Source organism: Pan paniscus, chromosome 5 (genome assembly GCF_029289425.2).
Source record: "Pan paniscus chromosome 5, NHGRI_mPanPan1-v2.0_pri, whole genome shotgun sequence".
Lineage (NCBI taxonomy): Eukaryota > Metazoa > Chordata > Mammalia > Primates > Hominidae > Pan > Pan paniscus.
In genome coordinates, this window is record NC_073254.2 from 137,436,380 (window position 1) to 137,447,222 (window position 10,843).

A 10,843-nucleotide genomic window follows, 5' to 3' on the forward strand; every position below is an offset into this window, starting at 1 on the left:
TGGAATTACAGGCATGAGCCATCGCACTTAACCAAAAGTCATACCTTTTTACAAAATATATCCTGAAATTTATTTGAATCTGTCAGTTATGTAGGAATTTTTTATGCTACATGGATAGCAACTCATTGGTTTGAATTGTCATCTTTATCATATTTCACATTCTTTATGTACATGGTTTTATTTCTTGATTGTATTCTGTTTTACTCACAGGTTTATTCCTGTAGCAATAAAAACTATGCTAATTTGTAAATATTTTATAAAATTTCTGAATTATGATCTTATTATATTATTTTGTTTTAATGTTATATATTGATATACAAGACAATTTTTCATGTCTGTACATTAATTTTTTTAAAATCTTCCAAATCCTATTATTTCTAATAGTCTTTCAGTTGATTTTCAGTTTATTTCTTTGGAACTTAAGATACAAATCAAAAATAAATGTATTGTCATCACCCTCTAATATTATAAAAGCACATCATGTTTGTAACAGCCTTTAACTGTCTAGTGATAGAAACCTTGATATCTCAGTGTTTGATAACTTACTTTAGGGCATTGATTACATAATTTACTTCTTTTGTATTCCGAATTGCATCCACCACAGAGCTGAATATACATAGATACCTAGGAAAATTTACTGAATGGAATCCATTCAATAAATTGATATTGAATGAAATTTATTGAATGGAATTGATACTCCTGAGCCCTTCTCAATGTTAGTTCCTCAGTTGTTGTGACTTGTTAATTCAAAAAAAAAGGGGGTTTGTGATGTAATTCAGGAATGGAAAACCAAACATCGTATGTTCTCACTGATAAGTGGGAGCAAAACTATGAGAATGCAAAGGCATAAAAATGATACAATGGGCTTTGGGGACTTAGGGGAAAGAGTGGGAGCAGGGTGAGGGATAAAAGACTACAAATATGGTGTAGTGTATACATGGCTGATGGGTGCACCAAAATCTCACAGATCACCACTAAAGAATTTACTTATGTAACCAAATAGCACCTGTTCCCCCAATAACTTATGGAAACATTAAAAAAGGGTTTTGTTGCTAAAGATGGGAAAATTATGATTAAACAAAGCTTTTAACATGTTATTGTGCCCTGTGAATCTACAAAAAGAGGGCATAGCAAAATACACTTCCACAAATGATTCAACCATGAATTCTTTTTTCTTTCTCATAAAGGATCTCACAATACTAGTGTTCTGAAGAGCATTAATTGTTTGTTGTTTTCTGCAGCACATGGCTTCTAGAATTCAAAAAAACTTTTCAGTTAATACTTTCAACTAGTACATGCAGATCTCTGTTAACCTAAGCTAAAAGTAATGTAAAATACCAATGCTCAAGCATAGAACTCTGCTTCGTGCAATTTGGCCCACAATTCTAACATTTTATTTTTGGACAAGACATTCTTGTGGTGGTTTTTTTTTTTAAGAAAACATTTCTCAATATCAAGAATCACCCAATAAAATTATAGATGACCTTCAGAGTAAATGCCCATGTTTTTAAAAATGATACAGAAAATATAATAAATTTGAGCACTTTGTATATCCTCTCCTGTGAACCATGGTTACATTCAATTGTACGTTCACTTCACTTTTGTCCCTCCAGGCCTTATGTGGGAACATGTAGTACTTTCACTGGTCAAATTGGCAGGCCGTGTCTCTCTTGCTGTTGCCGCACATCAGCTGTGCCATTCTCTGTAGGTGGTGAACGGAAGGCAACTCAACAAAGGAACAAACTGTCTATTCCTACTGCCAAACCCTGAAAGCAAGGAGCCCACACAAAAAGATAAGAATAAATAAAATGACAGTAAAATAAAATGGAGACTGCAATATTGGAAACAACTAAAATCAGTTTCAGTAGCAGGGAAATTAACAAATAAATTATGGTGGTACATTCATATAATGGAATACTCTAAAGATAATAAAGATTCTGTTTCTAAAAAAATTTCAGGGTCTAGGGGAAAACTCACAATAAAATGTAATGAAAAAGCTGGTTGCATAGCTGGGTGTAAATTATAGATATATATGTATACATATATATATATGAGGAAAAATACTAAAAGAAAATTCAATCAAAAGATTACTAGGGCTAGAATTAGAAGTTTTTTATTCTTCTGTAGTTCTCTATGTTATAAATATTTTATTTAAAATGTATACTCTTATTATAATTAGAAAAAAGTTAAAATCTTTTTTAGAACATTTAGTTTTCCATTTAGTAGTCAAAACATTTAGTAGTTCCATTCTTCCATTTTTAAGTTTGGGTTACAAATATAAAAAACTAAAGCATGCAATTCTATATTAAAGGCAATGAAGTCTTTGGCAAAGATTTATATAAAATACTAAACTTTTTAAAAAATGCTACTAACCATGGTAAACCTAAGTAGTGTTTTGAACTACAGTTTAAATCAAAAGTGTATAAGCGCAAGTTTCTTTTTTAATCTGCCACTTAATTCTATCTCCAATACTTTAGAATAATATAATGAATACTATATTTAGTACTTGCATTATGTTTAAAAGTATGGCTATAGATAGGGTCATATGCAAACTATCATGATATTTTATTTGTCTTTAGACAGGAAGAGTGCATTTTCTCTGTCTATAGAGTACTTGGTTTTTAAAGTTAATTCAGTGACTGTTTTAAGCACAACTAAATTACAACTGAAAAGAGATGGTACAATAGTTAGAGAAGGGATGACACCCAGAAATGAGAATGAAAGCATGAATTTCCATATAAAAAAACTCACTAACTAAAATAATAAATGCACAAACAAATAAATAAATGTACAAATAATTATTGCTTTAAAATATAATATTATTTTACATGGCATCTGTATCTGCTTCCTTTTTCATCCCGCTCCCTACACAGCTGGAATTAGCAGGCATTATCCTGTGGCCAAACCGATTTCAGGTTTCAAGACAACTACTAATGACTTTGTAATAAATAAGTTTAAATAGAAAGTTTTTAAGTGTGCAAAATTGGCAAAATTGATTCCATTTAAACCTCCTTTACCCAGTCCTCTAGCCCAAAATATATATGACCATGTACCCTAAAGAAATAAAATAGCCTGCTTTATCTTCTGCAATTATAAGGGCTCCTAACTTATTTAAGAAAAAATAATCTATCTTGCCTTGTTGCCACCACTTCTCATAAGAAAACTCCTCATAAAGAGAAAACAATTCTATCAGTTACAACAAGCTGAATTCTACATATTCCAGTTCCTGCAAAGACAAATATTAGATTGTGAGACTTACCAGATTAGTTACACACGACTTTAGGCAGCTATTTAAAACCGTACACTGCACCACAGAAATCCATAGGCAGCCAAGAGTTGCAAAATTGACAAGTTTTGGAATAAGACAGTAAATGTTCTTCATCACTTCACCAATGGCAGATTTTTAGATGGCCGGTCTAATTTTCTCCATTTTGCTATATGAATTATTTGGGCTTCATCACTTCAGTTGGAGGAGTAGCTGATGGATTTTGTTTTGTTTGTTTTGCTATATTAGGATATACTTGCCTTTTGAAATAATACTTAGCCTTTTTCATTTAGACCTTTGAATGCTTGAAAGCTTGTAACAGTTCCATAAGAGCTATTTCATAACAGCTTCCTTTTACTCCCATAAAGAAAGTCACCCACTGACTAAAGGTTAGCTCTTAGAAGAGCACTTCACATGGAAATTAAAGAAAACGAATTGTATTTCAGCAAGGGTGTGACACATGCAGTCTGAAACTGGAACATTTCAGTGGGTCGTCCACCACCTTACTTCTCCGAGCTCTTTTCAGCTCTGCAGGGAATTGGGTTTTGACCACGTATGCTTTAGCAAACAGTAGCACTATTATAATAAAGAATTATTGAAAAAATAGAGGCACCCAAATCAAGCAATGCAACTGAGAGAGAAAACAGAACTCAGAAGCCAAATACATATTTTTAAATTTAAGAGCAAACAAAGCTGAAATTAATAGACAAATACCCTGGGAGAGAGTTAAAAACAAGGAAGTTGGTTAGAGTACTCTCAGAACTTTACTACATATTAACTAAAATACTGCCTTATCAGTTCTATCGAGACAGCTGAAACTAGTTACCAGAAACCTAAGATATGTTCAAGTGTCTGTCTTAAGAAGGAAACATTGTGCAAGCTTCCTTCCTGCCTGCCTTCCTTCCTCTCTCTCTCTTTCTTTCTTTCTTTGAGACTGAATTTCTGTCTGTCGCCCAGGCTACAGTGCAGTGGCATGATCCCGGCTCACTGCAACCTCCGCCTCCCAGGTTCAAGCGATTCTTCTGCCTCAGCCTCCCGAGTAGCTGAGACTACAGGCGCCCGCCACCATGCCCAGCTAATTTTTGTATTTTTAGTAGAGACGGGGTTTCACCATGTTGCCCAGAATGGTCTCGATCTCTTGACCTCGTGATCCGCCCACCTTGGCCAACAAAAGTGCTAGGATTACAGGCGTGAGCCACAGCGGTACAACAGGCCAACCTCCTTGTTTTCTTAAATAAATTATACTAAATATAACTTAACCTTTTCTTAATGATACAAGGTTCTCCCTATGAGTAACACATGCATGAGGTTTTGTTTTGAGCTGAATGGCTTTTGATTGGATTTGTGTTTGTTTTTTAATTTTTGTGGGTACATAGTAGGTGTATGTATTTATGGGGTACAGGAGATGTTTTGAAACAGACATGCCATGTGAAATGAGCATATCATGAAGAATGGGGTGTCCATCCCCTCAAGCATTTATCCACTGAGTTGCAAACAATCCAAGTACACTCTAAGTCATTTTAATATGCACAGTTATTATTGACTGAAGTCACCCTGTTGTGCTATCCAGTAGTAGGTCTTATTTATTCTTTCTACATTTTTTGTACCCATTAACTGTCCCCATCTCCCATCCCCCACCCCACCCACCACTACCCTTCCCAGCCTCTGGCAACCATCCTTATACTCTCTTTGTCCATGAATTCAATTGTTTTGATTTCTAGATCCCATAAATAAGTGAAAATATGCAATGCTTGCCTTTCTGTGCCTAGCTCAATTCACTTAACGTAATAATCTCCAGTTCCATCCATGTTGTTGGAGGTGACTGAATATGGCTGAATAGTTCTCCATTGTGTATATGTACCACATTTTCTTTACCCATTCATCTGTTGATGCATACTTAGGTTGCTTCCAAATCTTAGCTATTGTAAACAGTGCTGCAATAAACATTCACATGCAGATATTTCTTTGATATACTGATTTTCTTTCTTTTAGGCATATACCCAGCAGTAGAATTCTAGATCATATGGTAGCTCAATTTTTAGTTTTTTGAGGAACTTCCAAACTGTTCTCCATAGTGGTTGTATTGATTTACATTCTCATCAAAAATATACAAGGGTTTCCTTTTCTCCACATTGCCACCAGCATTTGTTATAGCCTGTCTTTTGGACATAAGCCATGTTAACTGGGTAAGATGATATCCCATTGTAGTTTTGATTTGCATTTTTCTGATGATTAATGATGTTAAACACCTTTTCATATGCCTGTTTGTCATTCGTATGTCTTTTGAGAAATGTCTATTCAAATCTTTTGCCTATCCTTTGATTGGATTATTTGATTTTTTTCCTATAGAGTTGTTTGAGCTCTTTATTTATTCTGGTTATTAATCCCTTGTCTGGTGGGTAGTTTGCAAATATTTTCTCCCATTCTGTGGGTTTTCTCTTTACTTTGTTAATTGTATCCTTTGCTGTACAGAAGATTTTTAACTTGATGTGATCCCATTTGTCCATTTTTGCTTTGGTTGCCTGTGCTTGTTGGGTATTGCTCAAGAAATTTTTACCCCAACCAATGTCCTGGAGATTTCCCCTATGTTTTTTGTAGCAGTTTCATGGTTTGAGGTCTTGGATTTAAGTCTTTAGTCCATTTTGATTTGAATTTTGTATACGGAGAGAGATAGGGGTCTAGTTTTATTCCTTTATAGATGGATATCCAGTTTTCCCCACACCATTTATTGAAGAGACTGTCTTTTCCCCAGTGTATGTTCTTGGCATCTTTGTCAAAAATGAGTTTACTGTAGGTGTGTGGATTTGTTTCTGGGTTCCCTAGTCTGTTTCACTGATCTGTGTGTCTATTTTTATGCCAGTAGCATGCTGTTTTGGTTACTATAGCTCTGTAGTATAATTTGAAGTCAGGTAATGTAATTCCTCCAGTTTTGTTCTTTTGCTTAGGATAGCTTTGGCTATTCTTGGTCTCTTGTGGTTCAATATAAATCTTAGGATTGTTTTTTTCTATTCTGTGAAGAATGTCATTAGTATTTTGATAGGGATTGCATTGAATCTGTAGATTGCTTTGGGGAGTATGGACATTTTAACAATATTGACTTTTCCAATTAATGAACATGGAATGTTTTTCCATTTTTTGTGTGTCCTAATCAATGTCTTTAATCAGTGTTTTATAGTTTTCATTACACAGATCTTTCACTTCTTTGGTTAATTCCTAGATACTTAATTTTATTTGTAGCTATTGTAAATGGAATTACTTTCTTGATTTCTTTTTCAGATTGTTCACTCTTGACATACAGAAATGCTACTACTGAATTACTAAATTCGTTTATCAGTTCTACTAGTTTTCCTGTGGAGTCTCCAGGTTTCTCAGAATGTAAGATATGTCATCTGCAAACAAGGATAATTTGACTTCCTCCTTTACAATTTGGACGCCCTTAATATCTTTCTCTTGTCTGATTGCTCTAGCTGGGATGTCCAGTACTGTGTTGAATAACGGTGGTGAAGTGGGTATCTTTGTCATGTTCCAGACCTTAGAGGAAAGGCTTTCAGTTTTTCCCCATTCAGTATAATACTAGCTGTGGGTAGGTTATATATGGCTTTTATTATGTTCAGGTATGTTCCTTCTGTCCTCGGTTTTTTTTTTTTTTAGGGTTTTTATCATAAAGGGATGTTGAATTTTACCAAATGCTTTTTCAGCATCAATTAAAATGATCATATGCTTTTGATCCTTCATTCTTTTGATATGATGTAGCACACTGATTGATTTGTATAAGTTGAATCATCCTTCCATCCCAGGGATAAATCCCACTTGGTCATGATGAATGATCTTTCTAATGTATTGTTTAATTCAATTTGCTAGTATTTAGTTGTGGACTTTTGCATCAATATGTATCAAAGATTGGCCTGTAGTTTTCTTTTTTGGTGTATCTTTATCTGGTTTCACTATCAGGGAAGTACTGGCCTCATAGAATGAGTTTGGAAGTATTCCCTCCTTCTCTGTTTTTCAGAATAAGTTGAGTAGGATTGGTATTAGTTTTTCTTTAAATGTTTGCTAGAATTCAGCAGGGAAGCTATTAGGTCTCAGGCTTTTCTTTACTGGGAGACTTTTATTACAGCTTCAATCTCATTACTTGTTATTGGTCTGCTCAGGTTTTGGATTTCTTCCTGGTTCAATCTTGGCAGGTTATATGTATCTAGGAACTTGTCCATTGCTTCTATATGTTTCCATTTATTAGCATATAGTTGCTCAGAGTAGCCACTAATGATCCTTTGAATACCGCAGATATCAGTTATAATGTCTCCTTTTTCATTTCTGATTTTATTTATTTTTATCTTCTTTCTTTTTTTCTTAAACTGGCTAAAGGTTTGTCCATTTTGTTTAACTTTTCAAAAAAAAAAACTTTGTTTCTTTTTTTTTGTTTTTTCCATTTTGTTCTGCTCTGATCTTTATTATTTCTTTTCTTCTACTAATTCTGGATTTTGTTTGCTCTTGCTTTTCTAGTTCTTTAAAATGCATCATTAGATTGTCATTTGAAGTTTTTCCTCTTTTTTTTGATGTAGATACTTAGAGCTATAAAATTCTATCTTACTATTGCTTTTGCTGTATCCCATAGATTTTGGTATATTGTGTTTTCATTATCATTTGTTTCAAGAAATTTTTCAATTTCCTTCTTAATTTCTTCATTGGCTCACTGATCGTTCAGGAGCATATTGTTTAAATTCTATGTATTTGAATAGTTTCCAAAATTTCTCTTGTTATTAATTTCTAGTTTTATTTTTGTCAGAGAAGATGCTTGATATTATCTCAATTTTTTTTAATGTTTTAAGGTTCGTTTTGTGACCTAACATATGGCCTATCCTTAAGAACGATTCATGTGCTGAGGAAAATAATGTGTATTCTGGCTGGGCGCGGTGGCTCATGCCTGTAATCCCAGCACTTTGGGAGCCTGAGGCGGGTGGATCACGAGGTCAGGAGATCGAGACCATCCCGGCTAACATGGTGAAACCCCATCTCTACTAAAAATACAAAAACTTAGCTGGGCATGGTGGTGGGTGACTGTAGTCCCAGCTACTCGGGAGGCTGAGGCAGGAGAATGGTGTGAACCCGGGAGGCGGAGCTTGCAGTGAGCTGAGATTGCGCCACTGCACTCCAGCCTGGACGACACAGTGAGACTCTGTCTCAAAAAAAAAAAAAAAGTGTATTCTGCAGCCCTTGGATGAAATGTTCTGTAAATATCTATTAGATCCATTTGATCTATATTGCAGATTAAGTCTGATGTTTCTTTGTTGATTTTCTGTCTGAATGATCTGTCCAATGCTGAAAGTGAGGTGTGGAAGTCTCCAGCTATTATTGTGTTAGAGTCTCTCTCTCTCCTTAGCTCTAATAATATTTCTTTTATATATGTGGGTGCTCCAGTGTTGGGTGAATATATATTTAAAATTGTTGTATCCTCTTGCTGAGCCGACCCCCTTTATCATTATATAGTGACCTACTTCTCTTATTGCTTTCGTCTTGAATTCTATTTTGTCTGATATAAGTATAGCTACTCCTGCACTTGGCATGGAATATTTTTTTACAATCCTTTATTTTCCATCTCTGTGTATCTTTATAGGTGAAGTGTGTTTCTTGTAGACAGAAGATCAACTGTTTTTTTTTTTTTTTTCATCCATTCAGCCAGTCTATGTCTTTTGATTGGAGAGTTTAGCCCATTGACATTTAAGGTTATTATGGACAAGTAAGGACTTACACCTGTCATTTTGTTTTTTTCGTATTGTTTTTTGGTCTTCTTTCTTTCATTCTTGTCTTCCTCTAGTGAAGATTATTTTCTCTGGTGATATGATTTAGTTTCTTGCTTTTTATTTTTTTGTGCATTCATTGTATGTTTTTTAATGTGAAGTTACCATGACGCATGCAAATATGATTTTAAAACTCATTATTCAGGCATATAAACCAGCCAGAGTGGCAGTGGCAGAGGCAAGACCACCATAGCACCAGGAGTAGCAACTCAGAGAAAGCACAGAGCAACACTGACTGCAGTGACCTGGTGACAGCATGAGAGGTACTAGGTTTTAAAAAATTTGTATCATGCTTGAGTATAAATTAGTCATTCTTGGCTCAGGAGCTGTTGGAAATTCTGCTTTGACTGTACAATTTGTACAAAGAATTTTGTTGAAAAACATGGTCCTACAATAAAAGATATTACAGAAAGCAAGTGGAAATAGATGCACAACTCTGTATGCTTGACATATTGGATACTGCAGGAACAGAACAATTTACAGCAATAAAGGGTTTGTACGTAAAAAATGGACAAGGCTTGGTATTAGCATATACCATCCCAGCACAGTCCACATTTTATGATTTACAAGATCTGAGAGAACAGATTCTTTAAGTTAAAGACACTGATATTGTCCCAGTGATTGTTGGTAATAAGTGTGACTTGGAAGATAAAAGAGTTGTAGGGAAGGAACAAGGTCAAAATCTAGCAAGACAATGGAACAACTGTGCATTCTTAGAATCTTCTGCAAAATAAAAAATAAATCTTAATAAGGCCAGGCATGGTGGCTCATGCCCGTAATCTCAGCATTTTGGGAGGCCGAGGAGGGTGGATCACCTTAGGTCAGGAGTTTGAGACCAGCCAGGCCAACATGATGAAACCCTGTTTCTACTAAAAATAAAAAATTAGCCAGGCGTGGTGGCACATGCCTGTAATCCTAGCTACTCTGGAGGCTGAGGCAGGAGCATCACTTGAACCCAGGAGGCAGAGGTTGCAGTGAGCTGAGATCACGCCATTGTTTTCCAGCCTGGGCAAAAAGAGTGAAACTCTGTCTCAAAAAAAAAAAAAAAAGTTAATGAGACTTTTATGACCTAGTGTGGCAATTAACAGAAAAACTCCAGTGCCTGGGAAGGCTTGCAAAAAGTCATCATGTCAGCTGCTTTAATATACTAAATGCACTGTAGCTCTGAGCCAGGTCTGAAGAATGTTGCCCAATTCAACAGTGCCTGAGCAATTCCAACTTTGTTAAACCTACCAAAGGCTTAAGTGGACTCTCCTGTGGTGATACCCTTTAAGAGAGAGATGAAAGATACCATATCAGTTTGCACATTCTAATAACTTCCCAGTATCACAAGAGAGATTTTTACTTATCTAATAGTCCTAGAGTATGCAGCTGGTAAAACCAGAGGCTACATCCAGTATTACTGCTAAGAGACATTCTTCATCCACCGATGTTGTACATGTATGAAAATGGTGTACTGTATACTTGAACAAGCCCCATGCTTTGTATTGGAGAGTACAATAATGCAAATTGTAAAAGCACCACTATTTCAGCATAATAAAAGAAAGTCCAAAGAGATCCTATACAGACTACTCCAGATACTTTTGTTTTGTTGGTACTTGTAGCTTATCATAATTTTTTTAAAAAAATTCAAGATCATTATCATTGTACAAAATATGCATTTTGATTAACACAGCTAGATAGTTTTTTTAAATTTTTTAAAGAGAAACTATGAAGCAGTGATCTTGTCTTTAAAATATAATAGTCCTTTCAGTATAATATCTTATTTTGAAGATGTTGC

The 10,843-nt window shown here is 35.0% G+C and overlaps 1 protein-coding gene and 1 pseudogene across 3 annotated transcripts in view; one reads left to right on the top strand and one right to left on the bottom strand.

The window, feature by feature from the left end:
- Positions 1-3,671, bottom strand: part of ROS1 (ROS proto-oncogene 1, receptor tyrosine kinase) — a 138,744-nt gene extending 135,073 nt beyond the window's left edge. For all 3 annotated transcript variants that reach the window (XM_063605435.1, XM_034962754.3, XM_034962753.3), the window contains exon 1: positions 3,260-3,671. In XM_063605435.1, coding sequence (XP_063461505.1) covers positions 3,260-3,382 — 123 coding nt within the window. In that variant the 5' untranslated portion in view covers positions 3,383-3,671. The remainder of the gene's footprint in view (positions 1-3,259) is intronic.
- Positions 3,672-5,801: 2,130 nt separating this feature from the next.
- Positions 5,802-10,562, top strand: LOC106634911 (ras-related protein Rap-1b-like; annotated as a pseudogene).
- The last annotated feature ends 281 nt before the right edge of the window (positions 10,563-10,843 follow it).